Consider the following 16,115-nt stretch of genomic DNA (forward strand, 5'->3'; position numbering starts at 1 on the left):
GCCAAGGAATCTCAGCTCAGCACTGGTTAGCTATGTAAACTTAGGCTGGTTACTTCGACTCCCTAAGTCTTTCCATCTCTCAAATAGTAATAGTACCTGCCTCATAAAGTGGCATTAAAAGAGAATACTTGTGAAGTGGTTAATACAAAGCCCTCCACTAAGATTAATTTTTGTGAATTATGATAAACTTAATGGGTATTGGACTTCAACTCTGATGTTTGGAGCACTGATGGAATCAGCATTTCAACTATCGTACTATATACACATACAATATTTTCTACTTTCTCATCATTTTAGAAACAGAATTTTGCAAGTTCCCTTTCCCCCATTGTAACACTCAAGGGACAGGTGTCCAATACATCCATACGATGCATATCCTCCTCCAGAATAATGGTGATGGCTTCATCCAATAACCTCATGAGTAATTTTGGCCACTTCCGTTAGATCTTGACTCAAATTGGATGAAAAAAATCATTTCTAAGGAAAACGCAATGTAGCCTTTTTCTGCCAAACATTTGACAGCTTTCTGGGGCTTTACCTTGGTAAAGACCTGCAGGGCCCCCTTGGCTGCCTGAGGAGTGGCTGCCCGGATAACAAAAGGGCCCTGGCCTTGGTCCCTGGTCCCCTGCGGGAGGTCTCCGCGGGAGATCTCAGCCAGGGCTATGGAAGCGGGCTGGGCTCTCCCTGTCCCTGCAGCCTGAGCGCAGCCTAAGGCAGCCTTGCAGAGGAGTTTCTTCACTGAACCTAAGTCAGAAGGCGAGTTCCCATTTGTTTAATACAAATGATGCTCGCCCAGGGAACGAAAAACCTTTTTAAAGGTAAAGTTGGCCTTTCACTGCCAAGCGCCCATGGTTACTTTGATTTTTGCTTGGCTGCGCTCTGGCTAAGCGGAAGGGGTCTAGGAGGTGATAAGGAGGTTTTAGGGGAGCCCAGGAGCGTTCCTTTGCTCCCAGTTACTCTGTCTCACCTTTTTCGCACTGCCATCTATCCCGACGTGTGAGTTTAGGTGTGTGCAGTGGAGGGTGGGGGAGGGCGCTGCATTTCCCCTGGCTTCCGTCTGCCCCTGAGGGGTGGCTTTTCTGAATGCCAAGAGGTGGGGTGGGGGGATCTGTCATGAAGGGTTCCTAGGGGTGGGACGCAGAGACGGAGAGAGGAGGGAGTGGCCCGCGGGTGGGATCAGTGGAGCAGACCAAGTGTGGGGCCTCGTCCCTGGAAGTTCAACTTGGCTCACTTCCTGAGCCAGGAGCCAGGCGCCCGGAGTTCTCTCCCCGAGGGGCACGAAAAGGAGAGAAAAGCGACCAAGATCAGAGTGAACCGAGGAAAAAAAGCGAGACATGATCTCCAGGAAGCAGCCCCCTGCCCTCGCCCCGGACGAGCGCTGCTGCCGAGCTGGCGCCCCGAAGCAGGTAAGATGCACGAATCGCGCGCTGCGGGCACTCTGCGGGCAAACAGGTCGGCTGACCTCTGGGTCCGGGTGAATTCGGGGCTAACCTCCCGCGCCGCTGGCCCCCTCTTCCCTTCCCCTCCCCTCAGTGGCCAACTGTCCCCACCTTTGGAGCTCTCCCAGCCCCTCGCTCAGCAGCCTGTCTCGCAACCAGTCCCAGGGCGCACGGCCCCCTTCCCCGGGGCGCCCAGCAGCCGGGACCCTCCCCGGGCCCAGCGCAGGCTTTCCTTCAGGTTCAAGGCCGGTCAGTCCCTGCTCCCCTGAGCGGAGCAATACAGAGCCCTCCCTCCTCCCTGCGCCGGCCACACCGCTGCGGACTCGGGTACCTGGGGAGGATGCTGAAGCCCTTGGGGACCCGGCTTCCTCTCTGCGCGGCGCTGCAGCCCCGGCCTCTGTGAGGACAGCGCAGCGGGCTTGCAGGCCCCAGAATCAAGCCTCCCACAACCGCGGAGTGCATCTCTAGTCCCTCCTGCAGCCGGCTGGTGCCCGGAGACTCCCGGGCCCTTCTGAGCGCGGGCACCTCGCTTGCAGGGAGCCGGGGACCTCCGCGTCCCCTGCGCGCAAACTGTCCCGGCGCACACCTGGCCGGGCACCCCGCCGCCGCCGGGCACCTAAGGGCGGGCGCAGAGTCCTGGCGGCTCCGGTTTGGCGAGAGGAAAGGTAGGGAGTAGCACCTCCAGGGCCCGCATAGCCGCCCTTGGCCGCCTGGAACCTGCTCTCACATGCAGCTGCCCCTCTTCGGTTTTGGGAAGGTCCCTGCCGCACAGTCCGCTCCGGCGGGTGGCCGCTCAGTGCGGGAGGGAGTGCGGGCTGTGGAGGCGGGAGGAAGGCGTGTGCGGATCTGGCTGGGCTGATCCAGCTTCCGTGGCGGAGGCGGATGCCCGCGCCCGGTGGGTGTCACCCTGTGGGGCCGGTGGATGGCGGTGCAGGCGCTCTTTGCACCTTCGCAGGCAGGTGATTCCCGGGATTCAGCCCCGGCCACGCGTTGGGGAGCTCCTCAGGGAAGCGGGGGAGATGGGCCTCCCCAGAGCATCTCTCCCAGCAATGCTTTAGGGATCTTTCCCTTCCAAGGGAAACTAATGAAAACAGTGCTCTGCAAAGACCATACATATGACAACTGTATGCTATTCCTGCACTCACAGTGGTGGTTTGTCGGATTTCTTGTTTGTTTTGTAATTTACTGATGGAAGCCCAGAAAGAGAGGGAAGAATGAATTTTCAGGATTTCCTGGAGATCCGTATCCACAGACAGACATTTTAGCTGAAGGTGTTAACATTACATAAGATGCTGCAAAACAGGAATTGCGGCACCATCCAGAGAGTGAGAAGCAACAGTGCATGTTTTTAAAGTTACAGAATCATTTCTTTGTCGGCCACCACATTCGCCAGCGTGTTAGTGTTATTTGGTGCCTGTAGTTCTGGTTGTGCAACAGGAAGCTAAAAGTCAGCCCCGGAAACCATGTTCCTGGGGACAGAGCAGTCAAGACTAGATGTCTGCCTGAGCCTGGGCTGAGCGGCCAGGTTGTCCATGGAGTCCTTTCTGCTGAGAGTCACGCCCGAGTGTAGAGCTATTTGGGTGTAGAATCGCACAAGCATCAAAACCTCAAGATGCTGGAAAGCTTTATTTAGGGGAAGACGGCTCTTCCCAGAAGGTTCCCTGTAGGATTGGATTACAATTCAGCAATGACAGGCTCCGTTAACCAGCCAGGAGGTTACACAGACAAGGGTTGCTTTATTAATCTCACCAAGTATATTTCCAGGCACAGGGAAACGCTTTAAAAAGATGCGGAATTAATCACATCAAAACCTTCCCCTTAGTGCTGCAGACATCTCCATAGCCAGAGCTCAGGGGGCATCGCTGCCTCCAGCACCAACCAGCTGTGCTTCTGTTTGGAGAGAGGCCCGTCTCCACGATGGCTTCCTGTGGATTCCAGCACTTGCTGGCTTCATGGCCCTCCGTTGCCCTCCTCCATCGCTGCAGACAAACAGGAGGCTGCAGGAGAAGACCAGCCCAGGATCTCCAGAGAATTAGCCTCACCACCTCCCGAAGCCCAAATCACAGATCTCCATACTGCTAGCGAGGAACTCTGTTGGTCATCTCCCTCTTTCCCTTCCCTCCAACCCCTGCTCCACGTGGAGCTGTGTGGCCACACCTCAGGGTTTCCGCATGGCTCCGCTAATGGAGGGACGATGCCCCCTGATGATTAGGAAAGCTGTGATGGAGCATCTCTGCTGGCCGTGTCCAAGGGAGAAAGGTTTCTTTAAGGTGCCACTCGGGCCTTAGAAAGTTAGTCCGAGAGGATGCATGCATGCGTCCTGTTTGCTGCGTTGTTGTTCTTGGCATTTCCCTTTGTCTGTCCAGGTGGCAGATGGGGCTGGTTGGCCAAAGGAGAGTGACCTGTATGGAATACTGGATCCGCACTGAGCTCTCAAGAACACCCCCCCACCCACTCCCCCCACCCCAGCCTTACCTGTTCCTCACAGTCTACTCAGACAGGTGCACACAGGTGTACACACACTTATGTGTGTAGCGTGTTCAGAGAGGGTGAGAATGGAGGGAATCACAGAGTGAGGAAGGTGCCATAGGTGAGGTGCCTTGGTGGAGAGCATGGGTTTTGGTGTCAAAGCCTGATCCGGATCTCTGAGAGGCTGTAAGACATGGACCAAGTCAAATACTCCTGCTGAGCTTTGATTTCCTTATCCAGCCTTAGAGATACTGACTATCTCCAAGGACTCTGAGAGGACTAAGGAAGCACTCACATCCCAGAAGCACGGTGTTTAGCAGTTGTACATTCTGCGACGGCTCTCTAGCCTGTTAGTGATTACGAAGCCCCCTCCACCCAGACGCAGGGAATCTCCCGGGCCTTTCCCCTCAGCCAGCCTTCCGAGACTCTGAACGTGTGCCGTCCAATAGCCTAGCTGCTCAGCACAGGCCGTTACCGAGCTTAATCACAATTAAATCAAATTAAAAATCCGGTTCTTCAAGTGCTCAGTCACCACGCGGACCGGCGGTTACCGCGTTAGGAGTAGGCAGAGCACCTCCTTCGCCGGGAATGTCCTCTCAGAGCTGTCCTTCACTCTGTGGTCATTCACTGGGCTCTCAGGTGGTAAAAGTCTTCTTAGCCAGCGCCTCCCTCTGCTTCCTTTGCACACTCCAGGGCATTTGCTGAATGTGAAGTGGCTAGATTCCTTTATACATCAGCCAGCAAGCATGTGTGAGTCAGAAAACCCTGGGAAGTCTCCCCTCACCTCGATGATGTTTGCTAATGTAGGGTTCATTCCCCTTCATGATGAGCTCTGGGGCTGGCGGTTTTCCTGCTCTTCGAGCAGAAACACTGATATATCGGGTCTAGTAATAATTAATGTCGTTTTAAAACATTAGTTTAAAATCTTGCTTGGCGTTGACTTGAATTGACATAACCCTCAAACACGTGGTATCTACAGAACGTGTGAAGTGCAATTAACAAGTTTTGCTTGAAAAAGTTTGTGTTTGGTTTGGTTTTTGTTGCAAAACTAGGGCTAAGAAGATGGCGGATGAAGAGCATATTCGGCACTGCATGCTTTACGAGTTCCAATTAGAAAGAAAAGCAAGTGAGGCTGCAAAAAACATCTGTAGTGCTCTTGGTCAAGATGCAGTTAGCGCTAGAAAATGCCAGCGTTGGTTTGAGAAATTTCGCGAGGGAAATTTTTCGCTAGATGACAAGAGTGGTGACAAAGAGTGGTGACAAAGAGTGGTGACAAGAGTAGATGACAAAATTGTGTTCAATTTTGATCAAGAAGCTCTTCAAGCTCTTTTGGTGCAAAATCCTCAAATTAATCAACAAGAGCTTGCGACAACTTTAAATTGTTCACAAAAAAAACAATTTCCAATCAATTGCGTGCACTTGGCAAAGTCCAAAAGTTTGGAAAATGGGTTCCTCATGAGTTGACCAACAACAACCGTAATCAAAGAGTCACAATTTGCAGTTCGCTCCTCTCTAGTCAAAACCGTTTGCCGTTTTTAGAGCAAATTGTTACCGGAGATGAGGAATGGGTGCTGTATGTTAATTTGAAAAGGCGGCCTCAATGGTTGGACAAAAATGAGGCTCCGCAGCCCACGCCAAAACCTGACTTGCATGCGAAAAAAGTGATGTTGTGTGTTTGGTGGAAATTTAAAGGAATTCTTCATTATGAACTTTACCATCTAACCAAACCATTACAAGTGCAGTGTATAGTGCCCAATTGGAAAGGTTAGCCCAAGCTTTAAGAGAAAAAGAACCCGCGCTGATTAATCGGAAGGGCCTAATTCTTCACCACGATAACGCACGACCGCATACTGCAAGAATCACTGCTGAAAAACTGCGCCAGTTGGAATGGGAAGTTCTCCCTCAACCTGCATATTCTCCTGATATTGCCCCTTCCGATTACCATTTGTTTCGTTCTTTGCAAAACTTTCTTCTTGGAAAAAAATTTAATAATGAAGAATGCCTCAAAAATGCATTGACCGAATTTTTTGCATCAAAATCACAAGAATTTTACAACAGAGGGATTAAAATGCTTCCTGAGCGTTGGGCACAAGTAGTAGAAAACAACGGCAACTATATTGTTGATTAAATTTTGTTGTATTGTTTAAATAAATTTGATTTAAAAAAGTATTAGAAAACGACATTAATTATTACTAGACCTAATAGTAGAGGGAGAATGTATGTTCCCCACTTCCCTTGCATAGTGTATCATTTTATATATATGAATGACAATACTAGAATATGAGGCTCAGTGTTTGGATTAGATTCTACTGAGAGTGTTTGATTTCTTCTAAACTAATTATAGATTCGAAACCATTTCTCTCCATAGAACCCCTTCCTGAACTCATCATTATTTGACAGACTTCTCACCTTTGGGTATTTTTTGTCTCCTCCTACTCTAAGGTATGAACTCTTAGGAGGCAGAAGTTTTCTGTGTTTGTTCATTTCGGGGAGAGTGTCTGGCACATAGTTGGTACCTATGAACAATGTGTGAATGAATGACTGTGCAGGAGTATATTTGTAGCTAGCTAAGAAAGACAACTGCTGTATTACCTTCCTAGGGCTGCGGCAACACGTTTCCACAAACTGGGTGGCTTAAAATATCAAGAATTCATTTGCTCACCATTTTGTAGACTACAAGTCCAAAATCAAGTTCTTTGGCATGGGAAGAAGCCTCCCTTCCCCGCTTTCTATTGAATAGCTTCCGGTGCTAGCTGGAAAGCTGTGGCTTCCCTTAGCTTGTAGCTGCATCACTCCGATCTCTGCCTTGTCAGTCATGCACCCTTCTTCCTGTCCCACGTGTTCCTTCTCTTTACAAACACACCAGTCATATTGCACTTCGGGCTCGCCCTGATCCTCTGGGACCTCCCCCTAACAGATGACAAAGGCAGAGACTCTATTTTCCAAGTCAGGTCACATTCATGTCACAATTCACGTGACGTGAATTTTGGGGACACCATTGAAGCCAGTAGAGATGCATAGATCCTTTCCCTGTCTCCATTCCTTACCCCCTAAGGGTTTATTCTGTTTCTGGGACTTATCTAAATGGCCCTGAGAGCAAGTACAGTCCGTAAGGCTTATTATGTTCACAGACAGTCACCGTGCGGGCTGGCAGATTGTGTGTGCTTTCCTTGTGGGTGTGGCGTGCAGGGCATGCTCACTTTTGGGTCGCTGCATCCGTTGCCTGCCTTGGGCCTGTCACCGTCTCCAATCCCGCTCCTGTCTCTTTGCTCAGGAAGAGCCACTGCTGTCCCAGAGCCCGGGCTCTTCTGTCTGCCTGACCCCGAGTGTTCTGCAGCCCAGTTTGCTCAGCGCAGAGCTCAGCTGAAGGTGCCCAGGAATTCCGTTTGCCTCTCAGCCAAATTCTGGCAGTTACCCCATCCGCCCACCTGATGGCCGCTGTCTGAATATTCTCCTCCGGTCCATGTCTACGTGTCCAAACCATCAGAGTGGGTGGTGACAAGCACAGTGCTGACGTGTGATAGGACCAGAGGACCCAGGTGGCCCTGCAGGGGATCCATCGTGTCCACCTGTATCAGTGCTGAAACTGCCAGCACTCAAGAGGGGCCAGTGAGCCCTAACCAGTTTGGCTCAGTGGATAGAGCGTCGGCCTGTGGACTGAAGGGTCCCAGGTTTGATTCCAGTCAAGGGCATGTACTGAGGTTGCAGGCACATCACTAGTAGGAGGTGTACAAGAGGCAGCTGATCAATGTTTCTAACTCTCTACCCCTCTCCCTTCCCCTCTGTAAAAAAATCAATAAAATGTATTTAGAAAAAAATAAAAAAGAGAAGCCAATGAGCTAACAGCCTGGCTCAGCAGGAGGGCAGAAAATACAGGGGTGCGTTGGGAAGACCATTTGGTGGCCCTAGTTTGTGCTTATCCCAGGGCCCCTTCAAACCTTTAGGCTGCCAGCTCTGTTTCCAGCACTTGGCAGAGTTTTAAAGAAAAGTCCGTGTGCAGCTATGAAAGTAAAGGATATCAGTCTGTTCAAACCCATAAAGGTCATGCTGCTAGTGTTATTGCAGATAGCACCCGGAAATTTAAAAAAAAAAAAAATATATATATATATATATATATATATATATATATATATATATATATATATTTGATGTTTTTACAAAAAGAAAGGGAGAGGAAAGGGATAAAGAGTTAGAAACATCGATGAGAGAGAAACATTGATCAGCTGCCTCCTGTACACCTCCTACTGGGGATGTGCCCGCAACCAATGTACATGCCCTTGACCGCAATCAAACCTGGGACCCTTCCGTCTGCAGGTCAATGCTCTATCCACTGAGCCAAACCAGTCAGGGCGTACCAGGAAATCTTAATCTGGAGCTCCGGGAACCCCATGAGTCAGAAAATATCTCTATAAACAGTTCAGTGGGAATTTTTCTGTCTTGGGCACCAAAACTCCCCAAGAAGTTAAGAGCCATGGGTGAGACCTACATAATTTCAACTCATGAGAATTCAGCGACATAGGCTGGCCAGAAAGGGGACTAGATTCCTCCATTTAGTCAGCAAGCATTTAGGTGCTGGTACAGGAATTTGGGAGCCACCGGCGAACAAATAAAGATTGTGCACGTGGGCAGCCCTGGAAGCTCTGTGTCAGGAGTGAGGGGGAGAGGACTGTTGCAGCAGTAAGCGCCACTGGCCTGCCTTTCTACTCAGTGCCCTGCAGGGAGGGCCAGAGAAGAGAAGGGAATCTGCTGGTATTCTCAGAACCTGGTGCCTTTTTACATGTTTGTTTGTTTATTTTAATCCTCCCCCGAGGATATTTTCCCATTGATTTTTTTCAGAGAGAGTGAAAGAGAGAAATATCGATGTGAGAGAAACAGATCCATTGGTTTCCCCCTGCGCGTGCCCCGACCAGGGCCCCGGGACCGTGGAGGAACCTGAACAACCTGAGGCATGTGCCTTTGACCGGAATTGAACCCAAGACACTTTGGTATGCAAGCTGACACTCTATCCACTGAGCCACACTGGCTAGGGCCCAGGTGCCTTTTATCCGTATCCATCCTGCAGGCCTGCGTGTCATCCTGTGTGTAAGGAACATGCCTCTTTGTCCTCTAGCCTCAGGCCAGGTAGTTAATCTGGAGCTCCACCTATGAACCTGATCCGTTTTTGGGAAAACTGACCGTGTGGGATTTACTGACAGAGGGTATATTGGTTTCCAGTGTGGCACTTTTCTAAGCGTTTTCAAGGATTACCGCGCCCATGCCTGATTTTCACCCCCGCGTGCCTGTTTCAGAGCCTCGTCCTGCAAGAGAGATGCCACTCTCTCTAGTGTGGTTTGGAAATCAAAGCTGAATGAGTTTACTTAATATTTCTCTGTGATCCTTTAAAACAACTTGGTCCAGCCCTGACCGGTTTGGCTCAGTGAATAGAGCGTCGGCCTGCAGACTGAAGGGTCCCAGGGTCGATTCCAGTCAAGGGCATGTACCTTGGTTGCGGGCACATCCCCGGTGGGGAGTGGGGAGGAGGCAGCTGATTGATGTTTCTAACTCTCTATCCGTCTCCCTTCCTCTCTGTAAAAAAAAAAAAATCAATAAAATATATATTTTTAAAAAATTTGGTCCAAGTTGAACAACATCAGAAATGGGAGTTCTCATCTTTTTTTTTTTTTTTAATATATATTTTATTGATTTTTTACAGAGAGGAAGGGAGGGAGAGAGAGCTAGAAACTTTGATGAGAGAGAAACATCGACCAGCTGTCTCCTGCACACCCCTATCGGGGATGTGCCCACAACCCATGTACATGCCCTTGACCAGAATCAAACCTGGGACCTTTTAGTCCGCAGACCGACGCTCTACCACTGAGCCAAACCGGCTTCGGTGGGAGTTCTCACCTTTATCAATGCTAAATTGCCATGAGACTTCACAGAAAGTTAACCCCTTTGCTCCTGGTTTCTTTGTAACATGGGGTGGTTGGACTAGACACCCTCCTGGGGCCTTCCCACAGCTGAAATCTGAACATGGCAGAGCAAATGAGCAGCGCGCCCTACACTTTCTCTGTCCTTTCCCTCCTCCCCCGCCAACACTTGAGCAGCGCTGCCTGGGCAGGGCATCCTCTTGGACCTTAGTTTGCTTCCCTCTTCCTGGGTCTTCGTTAATCCCTCTTACAGCGACTCTCTGCCAAACTGCAAAACTGCCCGGATAACCCCAGGGGGGACTGACCAGAGGAAAGCTGACCATCAGAGCCCAGGCTTGTCTGAGGTGGCGTCTCTGGGTGTACGTCAGAGCTGAGCATTTTACCCGTGCGTGCAACTGGGGGTACGGGGTGAGGGTGGACAGACAGTCCCTGGTGTTGGGGGCCTTCCAGCAAGTGGCCTAGAGTCAAGCTGGGAGCCAGGCACGTCTCCGGTGCAAGATATAACCTCCCGTACATAGCCAGGCAGGACTCGGCCCCTCTGCAGTCAGAGCTGAAAAATAACGAGTAGTCGAGGGACAGGATTTTCAGGCAAAGAGTGAGAATTCTGGGATCTCTGAAATTTGGGATCTCGGAAATGAAGGAAAACAACAAAACTCTGGGGAAATGAAGTGGACCTGACTAGATCATTAACCCCATGCCAAGGCGACCCTGGGTGCCGGAGGCTCCGGCTTTTGTTCATCACTAACTCGTTGGGTTTGTTTCTTCTTGGCTCAGCTTCCTTCTCTGAGAAAGGAGGACAATATCCTTTTCACAGGGCTGTGATCAAGGCTTTAATGAGATAATGCTTTATGAAGGTGCTTTATAAGAACACGAGTGGCTGGATAAATGTGTGAGCGTTGCTTTTTTTTTTTAATAATATATTTTGTTATTGATTTCAGAGAGGAAGGGAGAGGGAGAGAGAGATAGAAACATCACTGATGACAAAGAATCATTGATCCACTGACTGCCTCTTGCAATGCCCCCTACTGGGCATTGAGTTCACAGCCCAGGCATGTGCCCTGTCTGGGAATCAAACCTTGACCTCCTGGTTTATAGGTTGATGCTCAACCATGGAGTCTCTCAGGTTGGCTTTTGCTTTTTTATTTATTTATTTTTTTTTTCAGTCTAGCGAAGAATTTTATTTTTCCACATCCTTGATGTAATAATATGTAATAACATTCCCTCTTGATTTGAAATCTCAGTTGCTCTCCCTAGAGAGGGTTGAAAGAAGAGAGGTTGCTTTCCAAGTCTAGACTCTCTTATAAGCACGAGTAAGACAAAAATAAAACAATTGAAATTTAACACCACCCTGCTTCCCTTTTGGTCTCTAGTCTCACCGTCCAACAGAAATAATGTCAGCCACATGTGTAACTTAAAGCCCTCTGGTAGCTGCATTTGAAGAGCAAAAAGAAACAGATGAGTGTGACTTGAATAATTTAATTCAGCATATCTAACAGTTTATAATTTTAACATGAAATGAATGTGAACATTATTAGTGAAATATTTTACTTTCCTTTTTCTCATGCTCAGTCTTTACATTCCAATCAATACTCTCACAGCATGATTCAGTTCAGATGAGTCCCATTGCAAGTACTCAATAATCACCATGGCTTATGTCTACCATAGAACATGGTGAAAAGTCACAAGGCATTTGGTGGTTTGAATAATGTTTCCCTTCCTCCCTCCCATATATCCATGTCCTAATCCCCAGGGCCTGTAAATGCCACCTTGCATGGCAAAGGGACTTTGCACGTGTGGCTGGTTAAGGATTTGAGATGGGAGATTACCCTGGATGATCTGTGAGAGCTGATGTAATCAGTGTCCTTGTAAGAGGGAGGCCGGCGGGCCAGAGTCAGAGGAGAAGGCAGTGAGGTGATGGATGCAGAGACGGGAGAGAGGTGCTTTGAAGAGGCAGGATGGACCACCAGCCAAGGGATGCAGACAGGCCGTCCCTGGGAGCCGAAAAGGGCCGGGGAAACGGTCCTCCCCTCAGACCCCGCAGGAGGAAGCAGCCCTGACCACGCCTTGACTCCAGCCCAGGGACACGCATTTCCAACTTCTCACCTCCAGAATTACAGGAGAATACAAATTCGTGTGGTAAGCCTCGGTGGCCATTGGTTATAGCAGCCATGGGTAGCTAATACATTACTAACACTCTGATAGGACCATCACTTTCAAGTCCCTTTCGAGAAGGCGTGCCCTGGGCCACGTGGTAGGCAGTTACAGCTGGCTTCCTGGCGGCGTGGCCACGGGTTACCCATGTGCAGTTGGTCATCCTAGGGCTGGAGTGCGCTGCCGCCCTCCTCCTGGGCGCTGGCCGCTGTTTCTTGCTCAGATTCAACCGTAGGCTCGATGGCAAACACTCGGTGTCTTATCACTAACATTGAGGATGAACAGAGGCAAAAGGTTTAACCATTTGGGTATACACACAGGAGGAAGAGATAGCTTAAAAAAAATCACTGGCTCTCTTTACTATCTATCTGCTCAATGTTTTTGTAAATCGAAAAATATGCTAAATATAATGTCTCTTAATTTAAAAAGGTACTGCCATGTGGGTTTGGTAGGGACAAAAACTCATACCCTTATCTATAATATGAATGCTGGTGAATGTGTGGTTAGACCAGTTCTTCTCAAAGTGTAATGTGCATGAAGATCACCTGGAGAGCCCAGCACACCGCGGATTGCTGGGCCCACGGCCAGGGTGTCTAACCTGTAGGTCCGAGTGGGGCCCATGCATTTGCATTTCTTTTTAAAAAAAAATATATATATTATTGATTTTTTTTTTTACAGAGAGGAAGAGAGAGGGATAGAAAGCTAGAAACATTGATGAGAGAGAATCATAGCACACCCCCTGCTGGGGATGTGCCCGCAACCAAGGTACATGCCCTTGACCGGAATCGAACCTGGGACCTTTCAGTCCCCAGACCTATGATACTCTATCCACTGAGCCAAACTGGTTTTGGCACATTTGCATTTCTAACGAGTTCCAGGTGATACTGACGCAGAGGGCAGGCAGGCAGGCAGGCAGGCAGGCAGGCAGGCAGGCAGGTAGGCAGGGAGGGCCCCTCTGAACACCAGGCCAGGAGAAGGGACCCCAGGCCCCACCTCCACCAGGGCAGGGGAAGCCCCCCAGGCCTCTGTTCCCTCCGCACCAGGCACAGAGCCCCTTCCAACAAGAAGCTCCGCCGTGGTTGCTAAGGGACTTCAGACTCAGCACCACTCCTCTAGCTGGGCTCTGTTTTGTGTCTCCCACCCTGAGGTCTAAAGTAGATGACAATCCGGAGATCCCCAAGTCTCGGCTAAAAATACCTCGTTTGTCACAGGCCAGCTGACTGCTCAGGTTTCCCAGCTGGAGTGCATCTCCAGGCCTGGGGCTGCCCCAGTGGAAAGTCAATCTGCCGAAAATATCTGGTTAAAAATAGCCCCGGGAGGTCCCTCGCAGCTCTCAGCCCAGCTGCCCACGAGCAAGCTGGGACCAATTCTGGATGTGGGGTGGAGGTGGGAGGATGAAGCCAGGAATGGCTGAAGGACTGCCTGGTGTAGCCGGTTCATTCCCTAGAAGCGTTAGGGCAAACTGGAGAGACCAGCTCCCTCCTGGTCTTTATGTTCACCAGTGTTCGATTTAACATCTGGACTTGGTAACTATAGTTCTGACCAGGCCTCGATTTTCATTCTGCCTTCTTCTGCCTAACAGTAATGCTGAGCTTCCCGACCTTTCACAATTAAGCTGGTGAGCCTTGCTGAACGTGGCCTTGGTGAGCACATGCAGGGGTCCCTAGGAGGAATGAATTGCCCAGGGGACTGGAGGAGCTGACGTGTATGGTCGGTTCTGGGCCTTCTTGGGACAAACTCAGCTGGCCTGCTTGATCCCTGCTGATCGCACCTACAACTTTGTGTGTATTGTTTTAACTTTATCAGCTGAAGGTCAATAAGAGGAACAAAAATGCTATCTCTATTCCCGACTAGCAAGATTCTCCAACCATTTCACATTAGAAACTCGGAAAATCGGGCAACTGTCTTCCTCTTTCTTTGAAGAGAGCTTTGGTGAGAAGACACTCCTGTTTTAAAATTTCCAATTACAGTGGACATACAATAGCTTTAGGTGTGCAACATACCAATAAGTCATTTCTATAACTTTGGCAGTGCCCCCTGGTAAGTCTAGCACCTCCTGACATCAAACGAAGTAATTAAATATTATTGACTATATTCCCCATGCTGTATGTTACATTGCCATGATCCAGAAAAATGATTTATTCTCTTTAATGAAAGTAAATAAAACCCATGGGATAAATACTTTAATTTAGTAAATGCTTTGATTTAGTATTTTTAAAAATTTTCAAACACAGACTTTTCTTTAAAAATGTTTCTTGTTCTGCCTGGCTGGCATGACTCAGTGGTTGAGCATCAATCTATGAACCAGGAGGTCATGGTTTGATTCCCGTGGTCAGAGCATATGCTGGGTTGTGGGCTGATCAATGATTCTCTCTCATCATTGATGTTTCTCTCTGAAATAAATAAAAAATATACCCGTATTTTCCGGCGTATAAGACGACCCACTAATTTTACAGTTAAAACATAAGTTTAGGCCTATATTCACTGTATAAGACTACCCCCCACTTCAAAGAAAAGAATTACTTTGCCGTCAAGATCTGCAGGTAATTTTTGTGCAATTTTGGTCTTTTGCCCCCGATTTTCGGTTGACTTTTTTTCATTTCAAAAGTCTTCTTATACGCCGGAAAATATGGTATTAAAAAAAGAATCAACCAATGAATGCATGAATAAGTAGAACAGCAAATTGATCTTTTCCTCTCTATCGCTCTCTCTCTCTTCTTCTCTTCATCTCTCTCACCCCTCCTCTCTCTCGAAAAATAAATAATAATAATAATAAAAAAAACATATTCAAGGAGGCTGAAGGATCCAGATCTTGTGATTTTATAATATTCCTCTTTTATGTTATAAGAAAAGAGTGAGAAAAGGAACAACACCAGTTGCTTTCTAGAGACTTCAAACCTTTATTTGCATTTTCCTATTCCTTGCCTGTTGGTGAACAACCGGATCCTGAATTTGTTCTGTGGGAGCAGCAAGGTGGACTCTCACGGTGCCCAGAGGGCAGCACAGTGGCCGAGACCCCCCCAGGTGAGGATGCCCGAAGGTGGAGGGCGAGAGCCTGAGCAGGTGGAGGAAGGGGTGGATGGGTGCGTGAACCAGGGTGGGACGTGAGAGTTCCCTCAAGGTGACCATGGCACCCTCACAGCAGAGGGTGCCGGGACCCTGACAGATGTGTGACAGGCTGGGACTGACGGGATAATTGCACATATTAACAATAGCCAGGTTTCTCACTGTTGGAAAAAAATCAGTTAAAAAAAGGAAGAAACCTACATCTAGAACCCTATGATATGGGATTGGAATTAGAGATAGGAGTGTAAGTGTGTATGTTTCAGCATATAAAGGTAAATATAGAACTGCGGGGAGTAAAGGGGCATAAGAATTACCAACCTTCATTAGAAAATAAGTCATGGAGATATGTACGGTAGAGGGAAGGAAAGTAATATCATAACAATTTTATATGGTGACAAATAGTTACTAGACTTATTGTAAGGAATATAAATATCAAATTACTATCTTATACAACTGGAACTTGTATAATATTGTATGTCAACTATACTTTAGTTTTAAATAAATGTAAGTGTGTAGATAGCATGCCCTGTGAGTACCAAGGATCACCAGATCTTGGTTTTAAATACCATTTTCTACAAAAAGGAACCAGGCTCCTTAGAGAAATGGCTGATAGCAAGAATGAGGCAAGGAAAGTCCAATGTGAGTCCAAAACATCCTGTTCCAGGAAGCAGGGACCGGCCCAGAGAACTATGGGTGCATGCTAAGAAGACAGTAGCCAGCTGGAATTGAATCTCACTAGCCCAATGGAGGTCCATTTGACCATCAAAATACATAATGATAGGAACAGATGATAAGCCGTTAGATAAAATAGGAAACCATGCATATGTCAAAAGATAACTGAAAGTTATTTACATAATTTCAGTACCTCACCAGGAATTACTTATTGAGGACATGGCTGAGGAGAGGAGAACAACATCACAGGGAGACCTGACAGACACTGTCTTTGCTATGCGATTAATGTGATCATTTGTAAAGGAACAAATTGAGAGGATGCCGTGAGAAGAATGGCGTGCCACGTTTGTGATATTTCTGCTAAAGATGTCTGAATTTAATCCTAAGTCACAGCTAAGGAACATTCTGT

The 16,115-nt window shown here is 48.3% G+C and overlaps 1 protein-coding gene across 2 annotated transcripts in view; it reads left to right on the forward strand.

Annotated features, from left to right (window-relative positions):
- The first annotated feature begins 1,142 nt into the window (after nt 1–1,142).
- CORIN (corin, serine peptidase) overlaps nt 1,143–16,115 on the forward strand; it is a 192,527-nt gene continuing 177,554 nt past the window's right edge. For both annotated transcript variants that reach the window (XM_045572856.1, XM_045572862.1), the window contains exon 1: nt 1,143–1,406. In XM_045572856.1, the coding sequence (XP_045428812.1) occupies nt 1,335–1,406 (72 nt within the window). In that variant the 5' untranslated portion in view covers nt 1,143–1,334. The remainder of the gene's footprint in view (nt 1,407–16,115) is intronic.

The sequence above is a fragment of the Pipistrellus kuhlii genome, unplaced genomic scaffold (assembly GCF_014108245.1).
Source record: "Pipistrellus kuhlii isolate mPipKuh1 unplaced genomic scaffold, mPipKuh1.p scaffold_m20_p_1, whole genome shotgun sequence".
NCBI classification, from domain to species: domain Eukaryota; kingdom Metazoa; phylum Chordata; class Mammalia; order Chiroptera; family Vespertilionidae; genus Pipistrellus; species Pipistrellus kuhlii.